This window comes from Oryx dammah, unplaced genomic scaffold, assembly GCF_014754425.2.
Source record: "Oryx dammah isolate SB20612 unplaced genomic scaffold, SCBI_Odam_1.1 HiC_scaffold_12, whole genome shotgun sequence".
Classification (NCBI taxonomy): domain Eukaryota; kingdom Metazoa; phylum Chordata; class Mammalia; order Artiodactyla; family Bovidae; genus Oryx; species Oryx dammah.
Window position 1 is genome coordinate 4,019,417 of NW_024070196.1, and position 22,023 is coordinate 4,041,439.

The 22,023-nt window shown below is 41.2% G+C and overlaps 1 protein-coding gene across 2 annotated transcripts in view; it reads left to right on the plus strand.

Annotated features, from left to right (window-relative positions):
- Positions 1 to 22,023, plus strand: part of RNF175 (ring finger protein 175) — a 55,006-nt gene that overhangs the window by 30,423 nt on the left and 2,560 nt on the right. The window contains exons 4-7 of one of the 2 annotated variants that reach the window (XM_040251414.1): positions 10,028 to 10,135; positions 13,566 to 13,686; positions 18,246 to 18,379; positions 21,796 to 21,897. In XM_040251414.1, coding sequence (XP_040107348.1) covers positions 10,028 to 10,135; positions 13,566 to 13,686; positions 18,246 to 18,379; positions 21,796 to 21,897 — 465 coding nt within the window. The remainder of the gene's footprint in view (positions 1 to 10,027; positions 10,136 to 13,565; positions 13,687 to 18,245; positions 18,380 to 21,795; positions 21,898 to 22,023) is intronic. The other variant, XM_040251416.1, reaches the window with a different exon arrangement.

The window sequence follows — 22,023 nt, forward strand, 5'->3', positions numbered from 1 at the left end:
AAGCAATTTGTCTGATAAAGAGTTCAGTGATGGTCATAAAAATGCTCACAAATCTCAGAAGAATGGAGTAACACAGGGAGAACTTCAACAAATAGTTAGAAAATATAAAAGCACCAATCAGAGCTGAAGGATATAATAACTGAAACAAAAAGTACACTAGAGGGAATCAATAGCAGATTAGATGATACAGCAAAATGGATCTGTGACTGGAAGACAGTAGAAGTCCTTGAATCAGAACAAGAAAAAGAATTTTTTACAATGAGGATACATTAAGGGGCCTCTGAGACAACCTCAAGTATACTAACATTCACATTATGGGAGTCTGAGAAGGAGAAGAAAGAAAATGACAGAAAACATCTTTGAAGAAAAACTCCCTAAGCTGGGGAAAGGAAACATATACAGGTCCAGGAAGCACAGAGAATCCAAAGCGTGATGACCCCAAAGTGATCCACATCAACACAAACCATAATTAAAATGGCAAAAGTTAAAGATAATGAGAAAATTTGGAAGACAACGAGGAAAATGAGTGACATACCAGTTCAGTTCAGTTCAGTCCAGTCACTCAATTGTGTCCGACTCTTTTTGACCCCATGACTCGCAGCACGCCAGGCCTCCCTGTCCATCACCAACTCCCGGAGTTCACTCAAACTCACATCCATCGAGTCGGTGATGCCATCCAGCCATCTCATCCTCTGTCGTCCCCTTCTCCTCCTGCCCCCAATCCCTGGACCTTCCTAAAGCTATAAATTGATTTTTCAGCAGAAACTTTACAAGCCAAAAGAGAGTGTCAGGATATATTTAAAGGGCTAAAAGGATTTTTTTTTGTTGCAAACAAGAATACTCTTCCCAACAAGGTAATTTCTCCTTCAGAATCAAAGGAGAAATAAAGAGATTCCCAGATAAGCTAAAACTAAGAGTTCATCACCACTAAACCAGCCTCACAAGAAATGTTGAAGGGTTTTCTTTAAGTGGAGAACAACTAGCCATAACTAGAAATAAGAAAATATATGAAGGAAAAAACTCACTGGTAAAGGTAAATCCACTGGTGAAGGCAGTGGATCAGTCACCAGTATGAAGATGAAAGGACAAAATCTGTAAAATAAATTATAACTACAATAGGTAGTTAAGGGATACACAAAGCAAAAAGGTATAAAATATGATGTCAAACCCATAAAACATGGGCTGGAGAGGAGTAGAAATGTAATACTTTTAGAACACATTCAAATAAGTGACCATCAGTTCAAAACAAATCCCTATATATATATTTATACACAGGTCCATATATATGAAGCTCATGAACCACAAACCAAAAAACCCACAATAGATATACCAAAAAAATAAAGTGAAAAGAACTCTAAGCAAACACTAAAGAAAATCACTAAACTGTAAGGGAAGAGAAAGAAGAAGGAGAAAGGAACTATAAAAATGACCAAAAAACAATTCACAAAATGGCAGTAAATATATATATGAGAACTTTAAACGTAAATAGACTAAATACTCAATCAGAGGACATAGGGTGATTGAATGGATTAAAAACTCAAACCCATCTATATGCTAGCTTCAAGAGATACACATCAGACCTAAAAACACACAGGGATTGAAAGTGAAAAGATGGAAAATACATTCCTTCTAAATGGAAAGTGAAAGAAAGCTAGGATACCAATATTTACATCAGAAATGATAGACTTTAAAACAAAGACCAAAACAAAAGACAAAGACTACAAAAGGATAAAGGGGTCAGTCAAGAAAAGAATATAACATTTGGGAATATTTATGCACCTAAGATTGGAGAAGGTGATGGCACCCCACTCCAGTACTCTTGCCTGGAAAATCCCATGGACAGAGGAGCCTGGTAGGCTGCGGTCCATAGGGTCGCGAAAAGTCGGACACGACTGAGCGACTTCACTTTCACTTTTCACTTTCATGCATTGGAGAAGGAAATGGCAACCCACTCCAGTGTTCTTGCCTGGAGAGTCCCAGGGATGGGGGAGCCTGGTGGGCTGCCAGGCTATGGGGTTGCACAGAGTCAGACACGACTAAAGTGACTTAGCATCATGTACCTAAGATAAGAGCACCTAAATACATATAGCACATATTAACAGACATAAAGGGAGAGATTGACAGCAATACTATATTAGCAGGGGACTTTAATATTTCATTTATATCAATAGATCACCCAGATAGAAAATCAGTCAGGAAATATGGGCCTTAAATGATTAGATCAGATGAACTTAATAGATGTGTATACAACATTGCATCCAAAAACTGCAGAATACAAATGCTTTTCAAGGGCACATGGAACATTCTCCAGGATAGATAACGTGCTAGGCCATATGTCAAACAAGTGTCAATAGATTAAGAAGATCAACATCATATCAAGTATCTTTTCTAATCATAATAATATAAAAATAGAAATCAACTCCAGGAAGAAACCTGGAAAAAATGCAAACATATAGATACTCAACAATGTGCTACTAAACAACCAATGGGTAAATAAAGCAATAAAAAAAGGAAGTCAAAAAACACCTCAGGACAAATGAAAATGGAATCACAAAGGTCCAAAACTTATGGGATGCAGCAAATCAGTTTTAAGAGGAAAGTTTATAAGAATACAGGTGTACCTCAAGAAACAAGAAAAATCTCAAATAAACAACTTAAATTTAAATCTAAAGGAACCAGAAAAAAAGAAGAACAGGCAAAGCCCAAAGTTAGTAAAAGAGTGAAAATAATAAAAAGCAAAGTGAAAATGAATGCAATAGGGACGTTTAAAGATAAAAGAGATCAACAAAACCAAGAGCTGTTTCTTTGAAAAGAGACAAAATTGATGAATCTTTAGCCAGTCTCATCAAGAAAAAGAGAGGGCCCAAATAAAATCAGAAATGAAACAGGAGAAATCACAACCATAAACATAGAGTCATAAGAGACTACTACAAACAATTATATGCCAACAATTTAGACAACCTAGAAGAAATGGATAAATAGCTAGAAACATAGAGTCTTCTAAGACTGAATCAACATAAAATAGAGAATCTGAATAGACCAATTACTAGTAATAAAAATGAATCAGTAATCAAAAAACTTCCAACAAACAAAAATCCAGGACAAGATGGTTTCACAGAGATTTCTACCAAACATTTACAGAAGAGTTAAACTTCTCAAATTATTCAAAAAAAAAAGAGAGAGAGAGAGAGAAGGGAACACTCTCAAACTGAATCTATAAGGCTAGTATTACCCTGATACCAGAACCAAACAAAAACACTACCAAAAAAGAAAATTACAGGTCAGTACCCCTGAAGATCATAGATGCAAATATCCTCAAAAAATATTAGGAATTCAAATTCAACAATACATTAAAAAGAATCATACAACATGATCAAGTGGGATTTACTCCAGGGATGCAAGGACAGTTCAACATCCACAAATAAATCAACATGATAAAGAACATTAACTAAACAAATGATTAAAAAAAAATCACATGATCATCTCAATGGGTTCAGGAAAAGCACTAGACAAAATTTAACATCGATTTATAAAAATTCTCAACAAAGTGGGTATAGGGGGAACATGCCTCAACATAATAAATACTATGACAAACCCACAGTTAACCTCATATTCAAACAGTGAAAACCTGAACAATTATCTTCTAAGATCAGGAACAAAGCAAGGGTACACACTGTCATCACTTTTATGCAATTCAGTTTTGGAAGTCCTAGCCGTAGCAATCAGAGAAGAAAAAGAAATAAAAGAAATCTAAATTGGAAAGGAAGAAGAAAAACTGCCACTGTTTGCAGATGACATAGTACTATACACAGAAAATCCGAAAGATGCCACTGGAAAACTACGAGAACTCATTAACGCATTTGGTGAAGTTGCAGGATATAAAATGAATACAAAGAAGCATGTTGCATTTCTATATACTAACAGTGAACTATGAAACACAGAAGTTAAGGAAACAGTCCCATTTATCACAGCATCAAAAAGAATAAAATATCTAGGAATAACCTACCTAAGGAAGTAAAAGACCTGTACTTGCAAAATTCTAAGACTGATAAAATAAATTGAAGATGACACAAGTAAATAGAAAGATATACCGGTCTTATGAACTGGGAGAATTTATATTGTTAAAAATCCATACTACCCAAGGCAATCCACAGATTCAATGCAATCCTTATTAAAATACCAATGGCATTTTTCACAAATAGTCCTAAAATTTGTCCACAAAAGACTCCAGATAGCTAAAACAATCTTGAGAAAGAAGAACAGAGCTGGAGGTATCACACTCTCTGATTTCAAACCAAACTACAAAGCTATAGTAATCAAAACAGTATGGTACTGGCAGAAACACACATTTAGATCAATGAAATAGAGTAGAGAGTGCAGAAATAAACCCACACTAATGTGATCAATTAATCTACAATAAAGGAGGCAAGAAAATACAATGAAGAAAAGACAGTCTCTTTAGTAAATGGTGTTGGGAAAACCAGACAGCTACATGTAAAAGAAAGAAACGACACCATTTTCTTCTACTATATACAAAAATAAAATGGATTGAAGGCTTAAGTGTAAGACCTGAAACCATAAAAATCCTAGAAGAAAACATAGTTAGGACACACTTCGGCATCAGTCTTTGCAATATTTTTTGATCTGTCTTCTCAGGCAAGGGCAACAAAAGCAGAAGTAAACAAATGGGACCACATCAAGCTAAAAAGTTTTTACATGGCAGTAGAAACCATCAACAAAAATGAAAATGTAACCGGCTGAATGGGAGAACATATTTGAAAATGCTGTGTTCAATAGGGGGTTTATCTCCAAATATATGAAGAACTCATACAACTCTATATTAAAAAACCAAACAATTCATTTTTAAAATGGGCCAAGGACCTGAATAGACATTTTCCCAAAGAAGGCATACAGATGGCCAACAGGAACAGGAAAAGATGCTCATCGGTCATCCGGGGAAATGAAATCGCATGGAAATCAAAACCACAATGAAATATTATCTCACATCTGTCAGAATCGTGATTATCAAAAAGACAAGAAATAATTAGTGTTGGCAAGATTGTGAAGCAAAGGGACCCCTTGTGCCCTGTGGATGGGACTGTAAATTGTTGGAGCCACTATCTGTGGCTTTCCACTGTTTGTTGGAAAACAGTACGGAGAGTCCTAAAAAAACAGCAGCAGCAACAACAACAACAACAACAACGTTTAAATACAATCACCTTACCATCTGGCAGTTCTTCTCTGGGGTATGGCTTGGGTAAAAACACCAACTTAAAAACATGTGCCCCCCACCCCGTTCATTGCAACATTATTTACAATGGCCAAAATATGGAAGCAGCCTAGGTGTTCCTTAATAGATTAATGGATAAAGAAGTGGGAGTATACACATAAAATGGAATAGTACTCGGCCATTAAAAAGACCAAAGTTTGCATATTTTGAGAACATGGATGGACCTAGAAGGTTATGCTAAGTTTAGAAGTCAGACAAAGACAAATATCATATACCACTTACATGTGGAATATTAAAAAAAAAAAAACAAATGAACAAACATAACACAGAAACAGTCATAAACACAGAGAACCAAATAGATGTTGCCACAGGGGAAGGGAGTGGGGGAATGAAATGGGTGAAAGGGGTTAAGAAGCACAAACATCAAGTTACCAAAAAAGGAAGTTTCAGGGACGTAATATATAGGCATAGCTTTTGGGTCAGGTTCCAGAGCACTGCAATAAAGTGACTATCACAACCGAGCAAGTCACAAGTTTTTTGGTTCCCCAGTACATATAAAAGTTTATACTATGCATGTTTATACTACACTGTAGCCTATTAAGTGTGTGACAGAATTATATCCAAAAAATGATGTACATTTCTTCATTTTAAAATAGCTATTGTTAAAAAACGCTAACCATCACCTGAGCCTTCAAGGAGTTATAATCTTATTCCTAGTGGAAGGTCTCACCTCCAAGTTGGTGGCTGCTGACCGGATTGGTGGTTGCTGAAGGTCGGGTTGGCTGTGGCAATTTCTTCCAATAAGACAGTGAAGTCTGCTGCATTGATCGACTCTTTCATGAACGATTTCTCTGTAGCATGTGGTGCTGTTTGATAGCATTTTACCCACATAGAACTCCTTTCAAAACTGGAGTCAGTCTTCTCACACCCTGCTGCTTCTTTAGCAACTAAGTTTGTGTAATATTCTAAACCCTTTGTTATTTCAGCAGTCTTCACAGCATCTTCACCAGGAGTAGATTCCATCCCAAGAAACTACTTCCTTTACTTATCCATAAGAAGCAACTCCTCTTTGTTTCATCATGAGACTGCAGCAGTTCTTCAGGCTCCACTTTGAATTCTAGCTGCCTTGCTATTTTCACCACATCTGCAACTCCTTCCTCCACTAAAGGCTTACATTCCTCCAAGTCATTCATGAGGGATAGAATCAACTTCTTCCAAACTCCTGTCAATGTTGATATTCTGACCTCTTCCCATGAACCACAAGTGTTCTTTTTTTTTTTTTTTTTAACAATTCTTTACATTCTTTTTTTTTTTTACTTTTTTATTTTACTTTACAGTTCTGTATTGGTTTTGCCATACATTGACATGAATCCACCACGGGTGTACATGCGTTCCCAAACATGAACCCCCCTCCCACCCCCCTCCCCACAACATCTCTCTGGGTCATTCCCGCGTACCAGCCCCAAGCGTGCCGTATCCTGCATTGGACATAGACTGGCAATTCGATTCTTACATGATATTATACGTTTCAATGCCATTCTCCCAAATCCACAAGTGTTCTTAATGGCATCTAGAATGGTGAATCCTTCCCAGAAGGCTTTTTATTTACTTTGCCCAGATCCATCAGAGGAATCACTGTTTATGACAGCTGTAGCCTTATGAAATGTACTTCTTAACTAATAAGAATTGAAATTCAAAATCGGTCCTTGATTCATGGGCTAAAGAATGGATATGTTACAGGCATAAAAGCATTAATCTCATTGTACATCTCCATCAGAGCTCTTGAATGACCAGGTGCATTGTCAATGAGCAGCAATATTATGAATCTTTTTCCCTGGGGGTTAGTGAGTAGTCAGTAAACCATGTTGCAAACAGATGTGCTGGCATCGAGGCTTTGTTGTTCCATTTATATAGCAAAAGCAGAGTAGTGTGTTAGTCGCTCAGTCGTGCCCGACTCTTTGTGACTCCATGGACTGCAGTCCACCAGGCTCCTCTGTCCATGAGATTTTCCAGGCAAGGATACTGGAGTGGGTTGCCATTTCCTTCTCCAGGGGATCTTCCCAACCCAGGTCTCCTGCACTGCAGGCAGATCCTTTACCGACTGAGCTGCAAGGGAAGCCCAGAGCAGAGTAGACCAAGCATAATTCTTCAGGACCCTAAGATTTTCAAATCTTAGGCTTCTACTGAGAGTTACCAGCTACATAAGAGAGTCAGCCTGTCATTTGAAGCTTGAAGCCAGGCATTGTCTTCTCCTCTCTAAGTATGAAAGTCCTAGATGGCATCTTCCCATAGAAGGCTGTTTTGCCTGTGTTGAAAATCTGTTGTTTAGTCACTAAGTCATTTCTGACTTTTTGCGACCCCATGGAGTATAGCCCACCAGGCTCGTCTGTCCACGGGATTTCCCAGACAAGAATACTGGAGTGGGTTCCCATTTCCTTCTCCAGGGGATGTTCCCAGCCCAGGGACTGAACCCATGTCTCCTGCTTGGCAGGCGGATTCTTTGCCACAGAGCCACTAGAGAAGCCCCTATTTACTGTTGCCACCATCATTAATTATCTTAGCCAGATCGTCTGGGTAACTCTCTGCTGCTCCTACATCAGCCCTGGCTGCCTCTCCTTGCGCTTTTGTTATGGAGACAGGGTCTTTCCTGACAGATCTCATGACCCAACCTCTGCTAGCTTCAGACTTTTCTTCTGCAGCTTCCTCACCTCTCAGCCTTCAGGGGATTGAAGAGAGTTAGGGCCTTGCTCTGGATTAGGCTTTGGCTTAAGAGAATCAATGTTGTGGCTGGTTTGACCCTCTTTCCAGACCACTACAATTTTCTCCATATCAGCAGCAAAGCTGTTTCGCTTTCGTTTGTATATTCACTGGAGCAGCACTTTTCATTTCCTTCGAGCATTTTCCTCTGCATACATAACTTGGCTCACTGATGCAAGAGGCCTAAGTTTTCAGCCAATTTCTACTTTTGACATGCCTTCCTCACTAAGCTTAATCATTTCTAGCTTTTGATTTAAAGTGAGAGATATGCAACTCTTCCTTTCACTTGAATAATGGGGCCATTGTGGGATTATTAATTGGCCTGATTTCAATATTGTTGTGTCCCAGGGAATAGGGAGGCCTGAGAAGAAGGAGAAAGGTGGGGGAAAAGCCAAGCAGTGGTAAAGTTAAAACACACTACTTTTATCAGGTGAGGTTGCCATGTTACATGTGTGTGGTTTATGGTGCCCCAAAACAATTATAATAGTAACATCAAAGATCACTGATCACAGATCACCAAAACAAATATGATAATAATGTAAAAGTTTGAAATCTTGTAAGAATTAGCAAAACGGGGCACAGAGACACAAGGTGAGGAAATGCTGTTAGAAAAGTGGTCCCTATAGACCTCCTCAACAAAGGGTTAACACAGACCTTCTGTTTAATGATAATAACGCAGTGTTTGCAAAGTGTAATAAAGCTAGGTCTGCCTGTAGAGTTGGTAAAATCATAATAACTATGGTAATAGATGGTAACTAGATTCCTAGTGGTGGTGATTTTGTAATACATAGAAATATCAAATCACTATGTTGTACACCTCAAAGTAATATAATGTCATAAGTCAACTATACTTCAATAAAAATTTTAATAAGTAAATAAAATAACGCTGAAACGTTGCATCAGTAATAATATAGAACATAAGCATTTGGTGCAATGGCTCCAACAGGGAGGAAGCCAGGGAAGGTGAGATGTGGGGACAGGGCTCCAGGGTCGGAGGCGAAAGCGTGGGGCCCTGTCTCCAGAGGGAGATTCTGAATGAAGTTTGGGGAGAAATGCAAGAGAGGGGTTCCAGAGAAGGAGGCGGGAAGGGGCTGAGGGCAAACGGGGAGCCCTCCCCTCGTGCGCAGTGTGCCAGCACCCCCTTCGCTCCTCCGGGCCCCCAGCCCGCCCTCCTTCCAGCCCCTGTGTGTTCGGAACCAGGAATGGAGCCGCGCCCCATCCCCAGCCCAGGCTCTCTCAGGCAGGAAGCAGCAGGCGGTTTTCCTAAGAACTTTTACTGCCTGGAGCAGGGGAAGCAGAAAGGATCCACGGCTCCTTCCACATGGGCTCCATCCTTGCCCTGCACCCCCACCCTCTCACTTCCCCATGTGGACCCTGTGGGAAGGGGGAAAGCCCTGAAAGCCACGTGGTGAGTGTGGGACAGACACAGGGCCCGGCCACGTAGCACAGGAAACAAGTGCACCGGGCTCCTGCTCCAGGGCTGCGGGGGGCCGCGTGAGTGAGGCCGCGCGAGGGCCGGGGCAGCGCCGGGCGGGAAGCGAGAGGCTCCGGGGAGGACAACTCCCATCGCTCGCTTGCCTCCAAGGACTCCTGCCAAAGCCACTGTAAGCCAATCAGAGAGGGAGGTCGACAGGGCCTCGTGTAGAATAACTAGCCCCGAAGGTCACCTTTCCATGAGGACATAAGTCACAATGAATTTATATACGCATGTTATGCTATGCTAAGTCACTTCAGTCGTGTCCGACTCTGTGCGACCCCATAGACGGCAGCCCACCAGGCTCCCCCGTCCCTGGGATTCTCCAGGCATATATACATAGAAACACATGTGCATGATAGTACTGTCTATATATTGCTTGTTGATAGTATATTAAAACTCTAGATTATCATGGAGTTTAGCTGATATGATATATTCATGTTCTGTGTATTGTAAAATGGACAGAATTTTAGAAACTAAAAACTGACTTATAACAATGTTTGAATAAGAGAAAATATTTTCTAATATATCATGTTTGGTGCATCTCCCCATTTTTCACTCCACAGATTGGTTTACAAATGGTTTCTTCTAATCTACAAACTCAGCTATGCACTTGGTGTTGTGGGTTATTTGGCTATCATATTTACAATGTGTGGATTCAATTTATTTTTCAGGTAAGTATCTCCAATTAAGATATTGAAGTCTCTAAGCACTTACTTGTAGCATTAACCTGGTCAAGTTCTCAGTGTCTGGAAGCCACATTTGGCCCTGCAGTTTTCCAGGGACACACTGTTTATAGTACTATCATTGGTATCATAGATGCCACAGGGGGAAACTAGTAAAAGGAAGAGAACACTCAGATTTCAAAGGTTTTAAAAAATTATAAGCTTTAAAGACATCATCATTAAAAGTTGGCCTATATTTGTTGGAGCAATTCTTATTGAGCTAAAAAGTTCCCTTCTACAAAATTCTTAAGAGTCATATCCCTCTATAGATCTTTCTTCTTTAAGCCCCTAAAACTATGCTATCCAATACAGTAGCTGCCAACCCAGGTAACTACTGAACACTTAAAATATCAAATAAGAGGTGCTGTAAGTCTAAAATACACATTGAGTTTCAAAGACCATATAAGAAAATCATTTTATGATTACATGAGATGACAGTACTCTGGATGTTTTAGTGAAATTATTTGATCTGTTTCTTTTTACCTTTTATTTGTGGCTATAAGAAAATTTTTTAATTATGTCCAATCTGTATTTCCATTGGACAGCACTGCTCTAGAATTTTGTTTCTGCTCTAAATCTCTTCTGCTGGAGACATTTAGTCAAAGAAGAAACTGAGTACTTAGACATTGAAAGAGAAGTGAAGAGGTAACAGGGCAGCAAAGTCTAGGGAGAAATAAAGGATATTGGGATAATAATATCCATGACTCAGAATCCTGTTTCCACTGGGAAGATGGCTGCTGAGACGTGCTGTGAGTGAGGTTCTCAGGGGCAGAGCTGTAATCAACCTGTGTGTTGGAAAGGAAGTGTGAGACATACCACTGTGGATGGTGGACATACTAGCTGTGGAAAACCACTCAAATGAAAATCCCTGGAATATCTCTCACGTCAAAATTCCTCTAACTCTGGAACCTCCTCGGTGGTCCTGTGGTTGGAACTCCCAACTGGGAGTGCAGGTTCTATCTCTGGTCAGTGACCCAACATCCCACAGGCCACGTGACCAAAAAAAATTAATCTAAATCTCTGGAACCTTAGAAATTTGAAAGGCAGAAGTTAGCTACCCATAAGTCATAAAATAAGGAAGAAAACTGGATGGAGACCCAGCCCTGGGGGGAAGGGCTCTTCCTGTGGCAACACAGCAATCTGATTTCATAAATATTTCATGCAATTTTCAGAGAGGGAACTCCCACCATTCCCTAGGAGGAAAGGGATAGAATACAGCTGTCCAGATCTATTATTATTTGTTTACGCTATAGAAAGACACTGAATTATTCTTTCAGCATACTGTCTGTATTACTTAATGTATGTAAAATATTTTTTTACTTTTATGGAGTCACTTGGGACTGTAGTTACCCCCAAAATTATTATCTGTATGATTTTAAGATCCGTATCCAGGAATTCTCCTATAATGAGGTGTATGAAGAACCTAACCCTTCAGATGGGAAATGAAGTGAGAATCGTTCAGTCGTGTCTGACTTTACAAACCCGTGGACTGTATGTAGCCTGCCAGACTCCTCTATCCATGGAATTCTCCAGGCCAGAATACTAGAGTGGGAAGCTTCTCCAGGGGACCTTCCCAACCCAGGGGTTAGGGAACCCAGGTCTCCCACATTGCAGGCAAATTCTTTACCAGCTGAACCACCAGGGAAGCCCTCAGATGTGAAGGAACTATTTTTTTCACTACTAATTGTCGTTGAGCACAATTGTATTGAGATTCTTTTCTTTGGAACTACAAGTTCATTGCTACACTTTTTATCAATTAGATTATAAGTCCATGCTCCCCTGGGCATAGAGGGGAGGTCATCTTCATTCTTCGTCACTGCCCCAGTTTTCAGATCTTGGAAGGATGAAGCTGCCCACTGTGTCAGAATGCCCAGTTCACAAGACCAAAAGACCTCTGCCCTCCAGGTCTGCACAGCTTGTACCATTTCCTCCTCAAGTGAACAGAGCACAGAAACAACCAGTAGAGGGTTCCAGAGAGAGATGGACTCCCACCTCCCCTCCTCTCTCCACTTCCTTCCTGCCTCGGGCAGACCCACCGACTCCCATTGCTAGTATTAGAGACTCTTGCAGAGGGAGCAAATCGAAAGTGTGATCATTAAGATCCGGATACTACATCAGGAGCTAATCATTCACTTTGTAAAGAAACCTTATGGATTTCCCTTGTGGCTCAGACGGTAAAGCGTCTGCCTACAATGCAGGAGACCTGGGTTCGATCCCTGGGTTGGGAAGATTTCCTGGAGAAGGAAATGGCAACCCACTCCAGTACTCTTGCCTGGAAAATCCCATGGATAGAGGAGTGTGGTAGGCTAAGGTCCATGGGGTCGCAAAGAGTCGGACACAACTGAGCAACTTCACTTGGTCATTTACCTTTAAGAAAAGAAGGTGGTGGGCAGGGGTGGGGAAGGGGCTGATTCACATTTGTTATCTGGCAGAAACCAACACAACATTGTAAAGCAATTATCCTCCAATTAAAAATAAATTTAAAAATAAAGAAATAGCAGTTGTTGTAGAGAATCCTAGTGTATTTGAAATATCCAACTTGCAAAATGAAATTTTTTTTATGAACACATAGCAACTATGGCATAGTAACAAATGACCTCAAAATGTGAGCTTGATTCCTGGTACCAATTGGCAGGTTAAGCAATCATTTTTCATAAGTCTCCATTTTTCAAACCAAAGTAGGGCTGTTACCTATCTCCAATATTTTTAGGTAAGATTATTGAAAGCATTCTATAAAATCTAAGTTTGATCACAGGGATCAAACTTCTCAGCCCTAGCTACTGTCCAGACCCCACCCCAAGCCACTTAAATTAGAGCCCTAGAAGATAGGCTTGTGTATTAGTATATACTTTAAATCTCCCCCAGGTAATCCTAACATACAGTTAGGGCTGAGAACCATTGAACTATTAAAGAGGTTCCTAACGTTAGCTCCCCACTGCAATCATCCTTGTCTGGAGAGCCTCCAAAAATATTGCTGCATGGGCCCCACCTCTAGAGAGCTGATGTAATTGGCCCAGGGTGCAGCCTGCAGATGGAGATTTTTTACAAGCTGCCCAGGTTTTCCCACTGACAGCCAAGCTTGAGAACCTCTGGTTAGATTTGGCTTGTCTCAGCACTGCGGTCCAAAGAAGACGTTAAACACTCTTTCAAGAATTATTTTGCCCACTTAGCCTTGAGTGGTAAAATTTAAAGGAGTGGAGAGAATTTTAAATTCACTTAAAAAAAAAAAGAAACACCAAACAAATAAATGAGGGAAAATACACTCAAGGTTCTGTTAGATACCATGGCAAGAGATACTTTCCAAGCTGCAGCCCTTCCCGAGACCATCTGCCCCCGCAAGATGCCCACTCTTACTTCCCTTGGCTGCTGTTTTCAATAGAATCAAAGCTAGAGATTCCATGGATTTGGGCATCGTGTCCTTGTTCTATGGCCTCTACTATGGAGTAATGGGGAGAGACTTTGCAGAGATCTGTTCGGACTACATGGCTTCTACTCTAGGGGTAAGCGTTGCTCTCATTCTTTGAAATCATTTTTGGTATGTAGAAAAACGGTTTCATCTTACACATTTGTGCCCATTTTCAGAAATAGGGGTTTTTTGGTTCTGCCAGCCCAACTGCTCCTTGGATTCTCCAGGTGTCAAATTATCTGGAAGTAACCATATCTAGCATTCTCTAATTGCCAACATTTAAAGGTTTAGTAAAAATTAATCTAAAAAATAAAAATAAAGGATTAGTAAAAATTCAGCAATAACAAAACCCTTTATCTGTTGATGCAAATAAAAGTCATATTTGATGCACATAAAGCACTTTAGAATCAATCAATACCTCAGGGTAATAACCATCATAAAGATCAGCTGTCATTATATAGCATTTGAAGCAATAGAAGAGATTAAAAGTGTGCTAAATGTATTCTGACTGTATATTGTTCCCTGGAATTAAAAAAATCGCTAATAGCTTTTTAATGCTCTTAAAATTAAAACTCAGAATGGACACACTTTCTGGTTAGATGGATTCCAGATGCAGATATTAGGAGTAACCATCTGTGTCTAACATACGCGCATCTCTTAAAAACTTACATCCCAAAGGTTCCAGGTGTGATCCAGTGGCACACAGCCAGATATGAAGTGGAGAAACCGCTGTGAGCAGCGAGGAAAGACTGGCCTTCTGGACTGCTGTCCTCCCCTCCAGCTACGGCTCAGGACTGAGTCGACAAGGCCTTTGTTTCATCCCCCACCTCCCCTTCCCCATCTCTGTAGACTCCATCTTACTCTTTCTCTAGAGCCTGGAGTCCAACTTCTGTGGTAGAATGCTGGAATGGCCAGCCTTGTGTCATCTCTAAGACAGCTGCCTTTCTAGTGAGGTCTAAGGCAAGCACAGAGGGGAGCATTTTCACTCCCAGTTCCTCCCACAGAAACCAGAGCCATCCCCCATCTACAAATTCCCAAAGCCTCTTGTGCCTGCTTGTGGACAGGAGAGGAAGAGTTGAATGTCCTCTGTTCTCCAGTGGACCAGGAAGAAAAGATTTAACCTGGCAAAAGAACCAAGTCTTTAAGCCCCAGCTTTATGGAAATTCCTCACCTGATTCCATCCCACCAGCCTATGACATCTTGTCATCTCCTACCATCCTCATTCCAACCACCAAGTACTGTCTCAAGCCATTGGTGCAACCACCAGTGACTTCAGCTGATGGTGTGTGTGTGTGTACGTGTGTATGTGCACTTATTCATGTGCTTGTGACAGAGGTAAAGAGGAAGCAGCACAACCAGTGCCTGAGCCCCACACTAATTAAGTCAGACTCTGGGAGTGCAGCCAATGCATCTGCTTTGCTTTAAAAGCTCCCTAGGAAAAGGAATAAGCTATTAAGCCATGCAGAAAGTTGGATGAATCGTAAATATATAGTGCTACGTGAAAGAAGCCAGTCTGCACTATATGATCCCACTTATATGACAATTTGGAAAAGGTACAACTGTGGAGATGCTAGAGAAACCAGTGGTTGCCAAGAGGGTTAGGGAGGCAGCAGGGTTGAATGTGTGAAGCCCAGGGAATTTGTTAGAGTGGTGAAATTATTCTGCACGATACTCTAATGGTGAATGTATGACATGATGTATCTGTCAAAACCAACAGTACTTTATAGCAGAAAGGTTAAACCTGAAGTGTGCAAATCTAAAACAAGTCATGGAGGATGTCAGGGAATGCCAGCATAGAACGTGGACTGTGACAAGAGAATTCCACTGTACTACAAATGTGTGAAATAACCTCTCTGCAGTGGCGGGGCCGGGCGGCGGGGAGAAGTGCTGACCTAAGCCTCTTTGAAATGAGTGGAGATCCAAGATTAAAAGCAAAAGGAACTGTATGTAAGCACTGTACTCCATTAAGTAAGTTTCCCTCAGGGCTATGGGGATACCCTGATTACCACTGTGCATGTATTCTGGAACTGGACTCCAAGTGAATGGAAGACTGGTCATGGAAGCTATGTTTCTTACTCTCAGAAGGCTACATATAAGCAAGGAAAGAAGGCTAGAGTGATCTGTGAACGGATCAGAGTCAAAGACATCAGTCTGAACTCGTGTTTATCTTAACATAGATTATATGTATCTTAATGTAGATGATATATATAGAAATATTTTATAGATATGTGTATACACATGGGTTAGAGTATACAGGTATATCTCCTTGCTTTCTCAACTAAGAAGCCCTAGAAGCAATGACAGCTTAGTAGCAGTGAGCACACAAAGTGCTCTGATCTTGTTTTCTAATACCAGTCTATAATAAAAGGAAACAGTGTTCCTTGGGAAAACGGCTGATTCTGGGTCTTGGCAGGGAACATATAATATGACCCCAGAGTATTTTGTAGGGCCAGAAAGTAAGGAAGTTCTCAGAAAAAGCCCACCCAAGAAAAAACCCACAATGATGAGGGTATGTCAAAGAGACACAGTAGCCAAGGCTGAAACAATTTGAGCAACACAGTAGTAGCAGTAGTTTCGTAGTAAATAGTACTGGGTTATAACTCGAAGTATAGAATAAATATCGATGAGTCCACAGTGAAATAAGTGAATGATTAAATAGGTAGATATATAAATGAGAATAGACAGATTTCCTATTTAGACAAATTCCACATAATGTATGGAGATATTCCACCTTTAAGAAGGTTGCACGGTTGGCTTTTATGTGTCAACTTGATTAGGTTCTCGTATCCAGTTGTTTGACCAAAGATGAGTCTACATGTTGCTTTGAATGTATTTTGTAGCTGTAATTAACTTCCAGTTCAGTTCAGTCGCTCAGTCGTGTCTGACTCTTTGCGACCCCATGAATCGCAGCACGCCAGGCCTCCCTGTCCATCACCATCTCCCGGAGTTCACTCAGACTCACGTCCATCGAGTCAGTGATGCCATCCAGCCATCTCATCCTCGGTCATCCCCTTCTCTTCCTGCCCCCAATCCCTCCCAGCATCAGAGTCTTTTCCAATGAGTCAACTCTTCGCATGAGGTGGCCAAAGTACTAGAGTTTCAGCTTTAGCATTAACTTTAAAGGAAAGCAAATACCCTTGAAAATATAGATGGGTCTTAGCTAATCAGTCAAAGGCAAAAACTGAAGTTTTTCAGAGAAGAAGTTCTGCCTCAAGTCTGAAAACTCTTTCCAGAGTTTGGCCTGCTAGCCTGCCCGCCAGGTTCCGGACTTGCCAGCCTCAGGCCTTGAAAATGAGTCTCTCTCCTTTCCCCCTTTCCCCCTCTCCACCCACTCTCCCCCGACCCACACACATGCATATCCCGTGTTCCATTTCCCTGGAGAACCCTGATGATACAGATTGGACCATAACTCCCAACTCCCCACTCCCTAAGTGTGAACTGCTCGTGGTGATGGTGATTGCCTTCCAAAGAGTACAGTGTAGAAAAAAGTAAAGTAGTTTTAGAGTGGAGAAACTTGACAAACACTATCTCAAACTAAGTAATCAAGGTCAACATCATCAGTGGTGAGTCATGTTGACAGCGCGCACCCTCGCCACAATGTGGTAAGGGTGGCATTTCACCTCTGTTCTCTTCTTCCCTAAAATTCATAAGCCCAGCATAATCAAGAGAAAAAAAAACATTAGCTAAAATCCAAGTGAAGGACATTCTACAAACACTGCCCCCACCCCCAAACTGTCAATCATAGGGAAGAAAAACAAAGTCTGAGAAACTGCCAAAGCCAAGAGAAGCCTAAAAAATTTAAAAAAAAAAAAAAAGAGAGAGAGAGAAGCCTAAAGAGATAAGACAATTAATGGTATCCTGGATGGGATTCTAGAACAAAATAAGGACATTTGAGAAAAACCAAGCAATCTGAACAAAGTATAGACTTTATTTCATAATAATACATCAGTGTTGGTTCATTAACTGTAACAAATGTACCACCCTAAATGTAAAGTGTTAATCACAGAGGAAACTTGGTATGGGAACTCTATCCTATCTTTGTATCTTTTACATCTAAAACAATTATAAAATAAATATTTTATTTTTTAAAAAGCTTCTTAGACATTCTAATGTGCTGCTAATGTTGAGAATTGCTCCTCATCCACACCCCTGGGGAGATGCAATGTCCCAAGTTAGAATTCTAAAGGCACTGCTTTCTAATGGGATTAGTCTTTGTACTCCTTATAGTCAGATGGGATTTTATTTAAATTGATTAAAATTTTAATTATATTAAACTTAATTAAAAGATACATAGATGTCTGGCATTACTTGAGATCTGGGAATCAGAGTCTCGGGAGAATAAGGGGAAGGGTCAGGTTCTGGATGAATTTAAAAAGCTTCCCGTGTCATTCTGAACTATAACCCTTGATAAAATTGTTCCTCTTAAAGGATTCCTCAGTGGAGAAGTTAGATGGTTATAATTAGTGATGTGCTTTGGGGTTCAGTGGGGTTTTGCCTGGGAAACCTTTACCCCACGGTAGCATTATTCTTATGGGAAAAAACGTTTCAAGTTCTAAACCAGCAGAGAAACAGTAAAGCCTCTCTGTCTTCAAGCTGGCAGTGGCTTCCCTGTGTTCACAACATGATGTGTGCTCTGGGCCTGTCCCCCAATAGTTCTACAGCGTCAGTGGGATGCCCACCAGGAGTCTGTCGGACAACATCTGCGCCGTGTGTGGGCAGAAGATCATTGTGGAACTTGATGAAGAAGGGCTCATTGAAAACACCTACCAGCTTTCATGCAAGCATGTGTATCCTTTTCATGGAAGGCCATTTGGCCTTCCTCAAGCCAGCACTGGGAGATGGAAAATCAGGGAAGACTGTCCCATCACCCCCCTCCTCCTTTGTCTCCTCCTTCTCCCCACTTCCTTCTGCCTTGCTTAGCTCCCTTCCCCAAAACCCAAGCCTTTATGCTCCTGTCCATTTTCTTAGTGAGACTCTCTTAGATCCCTGATGAATAATGAACTGCTCTTAGTTAGTAGGCGGTAAACCTCTTTCCCTCCTCCTCCCCCCAGTAATTTCTTTTTTAAAAAGGAATCTTCAGGCCACACAGACAGGAGGGCTGCAGCATCTGAGCAGAGGCTGGCTGGGAGAGCCGGTGAAGCCTTAAGCACACAGGTAGCCAGTGAGCACCGGGGAAGAGAGGGTGGGGAAGTGAGGAACAGAGTGCAGTTTCAGCTGCAGGGCAGAGCTCAGGACTTGCCTGGCAGACCCCTTGTCTGAATCTCACAAGAATAAGAATGACAATGTCCAGTTTTTTACTCTTAGGATTGAATAAATGGAATCTGTCCAGATTAAACAGAATCAAATCATGAGTGCTGCACATCTACGGTATTAATGGTGGTGTGTTTTGCCTGGAAATAATTCTCAGGAACCTGCTTGTGTCAACAGTGGTGATGGGGAAAGCCAAGTATCAGCTTTGGTCTTGAAAAGAGGACACCTTAAATTACACAGGAAGGGACCAAAACAGGAGCACATGGTTCTTGGACCATTTGATTCCCTGGCCTATGGGTTGTGCCCCAAATCACTATCCACCGGTGGAGGGATCTTTAGGGGCCAGACCAGCCTGGCCCTGGAAACCAGCCCACTCTGGGACTCCAGCAACAGTGAGGAAGGGCTCCATGTGCTGAAAGATGCTGGCATCAAGAGCCCTAAGCCAAGCAGGCTGCACTGCCTGAGCACATAACTCTGGATACCACAGTTGTGTTTGCATTGACCAACAATCAGTATTTTAATTCTTCTCTTAATACAGGGAAAAGAAGGCATCATTTATCTTTATTTTATAGTACAATATCAATTTTATAATATTGCTGTACACTCAGTCAGTTCAAAGCTCTGGCATTATAAGGTGATCAAACCATCTGCCTCTTGCCTCTGAAGCCCACCAAACTCAGTCAGTAATACCGCAGACGTGCAGCACTCATGATTTGATTCTGTTTAATCTGGACAGATTCCATTTATTCAATCCTGAGAGTAAAAAACTGGACCAAATGCATCTGAAATGTAATAGGAGCCTTTACTCCAACATTTAAGTCTTAACATTTTAAGGTAAGAAACACAAAGATATCCCATGTGGGTTTCTATGTGGTTTTTCAGTGTGATACATTTCCCAAAAACCTATCATTCTTAGTAGAAATTTTCCAAGTCTGGTCCTAGTTTTAAATATGATTTAGTTTTCAAATGTTGGAACAGAGCCCCTTCTGCCATTTGCAAGTGGAAATATTTTCTCTCTCCACCTTTAAAAGCCCTTAGGGATTGTTGTACATGTGTGCATATGTAATCGAAAATGTAGTCACCTGCAAATTTGCTTTGCAGGGAGTATTATTAATGGCGCGTTTTAGCATGAGTCATATTAGCAAGGAGTGGGCAAACATGAATCATATTAACAAGGGGTGGGAATCTGAGTCTTGCTCTGCAGAAATTCTTCTGGAGTGAAGGCTTTTCATATGAGATTTTGAAGATAAAAGGGGATATTAAAGAGGAGATGAACATCTCAATGCTTGCTCAGTGAGCCCTGAATGCCATACCTGGGGGATATGGGGCTATACTCCAGCTCTTTTGAATGAAGAACTGTACAGGTTTTGACTCAATATCTTTGTTATAATACACTTTATGTTAACCCAAACATGCAAAAGTGACCCCAGTTCCAAGAACATAAAAGAACAGGAACTCTCGGTCGCACACCTATCTAATACCAAGGAATCATCCACGTGGCCTTGATGGTCTCCACCTCCACGCCCTCCGTTAGTGAGGGAACGTCTACATGGGTGCTGTAGCAGATCAGGGAAAGCACACTGGGATCAATGACTATAGAAATAAATCAACACGATGAATCTCATAGTTAATCATTATGTTTGTTGTTTAGTCATTAAGTCACATCCAACTCTTTTTGTGACCCCATGGCCTGTAGCCCACCAGGCTCCTCTGTCCATGGGATTGCCCAGGCAAGAACACTGGAGTGGGGTGCCACTGCCTTCTCCAGGAGATCTTCCCGACCCAGGGTTTGGACCTGCGTCTCCTACACTGGCAGGCAGAGTCTTCACCACAGACCCACCAGGAAAGCCCCAAATGCCCCAAATGCTACTCAAATCTATAAGCTGTGGAACCTGAGGAAAGTAAGTCTGCAATAGTAATTGGCTTCGAATGATTCATTCAAATATTCAGTCAATAAATAGGTGTGTGTGTGTGTGTGTGTGACTGTGTGCTTAGTTGCTCAGTCATGTCCAACTGTCTGAGGCCCCATGGAGTGCAGCTCCTCTGTCCATGGAATTCTCCAGGCAAGAATACTGGAGTGGGCTGACATTTCCCCCTCCAGGGGGTCCTCCTATCCCAGGGATCCAACTTGAGTCTGGCATCTCCGGCACTGGCAGGTGGCTTCTTTGCCATCAGTGCCACCTGGGAAGCCCCCAAACAGGCACTTAGGCACTGCTTAAGGTGCTGAGCACAGAGGTGAATGAGTCACTGTCCCACAGGTAGCACATTGCCCAGCAGAGATACGTAAGTACACAGAAAGTCATGACACAGACTGACTTGACTCAAGCTCTGTAGGACTCAGTCCCTGGTGCTGAGGGAAAACATATGGTTCATCGTCAGCTTTGGGGACAAAGCACTGATCTTTCTGTATAAGAAACTGTATACAAATGAATCTGTAAGTGCCTAGATTCTATATATTCTATTTCAAAATAACTGGCTCCTTATCAGTAATAAAAACTTGAGAAAAAGCTTATGAAGCTAATAGAAATATCTGTACAAATATTTGACCACAAATAATTTGAACTTGTCTAGATGGTAATGGGTAGGTGCCCAAAAAGCCAAATGGGGAGATGCTATGATAAACGCAGAGAAATGCCCCAAAAGTGAGGATATTTTACATAAGACATCCTGTAAAAAAAGCACATCCACATTCTTTGTCTAATTTAATCACAGAATCTGAGGTCAGAACATGTAAGGCTAAGAAGATCGGTAAACTCCTCAGGGTCATAAGCTCTGACTTCAAGCTCACTGTCCTGCAGAGGCTCTAGGAAAGCAATGGGCACACCCAAGTCATGACCGAGAGCCATTTCTGCGTCCACCACTCCACCCAACAGGTGGGGTCACTTCCATCACATCATCATGAAGTAGACCTTGCCCTTCAATATCCAGAAGCTTCCCTAACAAGATCCCTAAGCTTTCATGAATTCTGCATCCGAGGCTGGTGTATTGTTGGTAAAAAGCAGACGTGCCCTTACTGCAAAGAGAAGGTCGATCTGAAGAGGATGATCAATAACCCGTATCCTTTTTATGAAGTTATGAAATATTATTTAATGGCGATACATTCTTTAATCTAAACTTTCTTTATCCTCACTACAGGTACAGCAGAAAACACTACCTATTTCAAAGTGACTTGTCCCTCTCC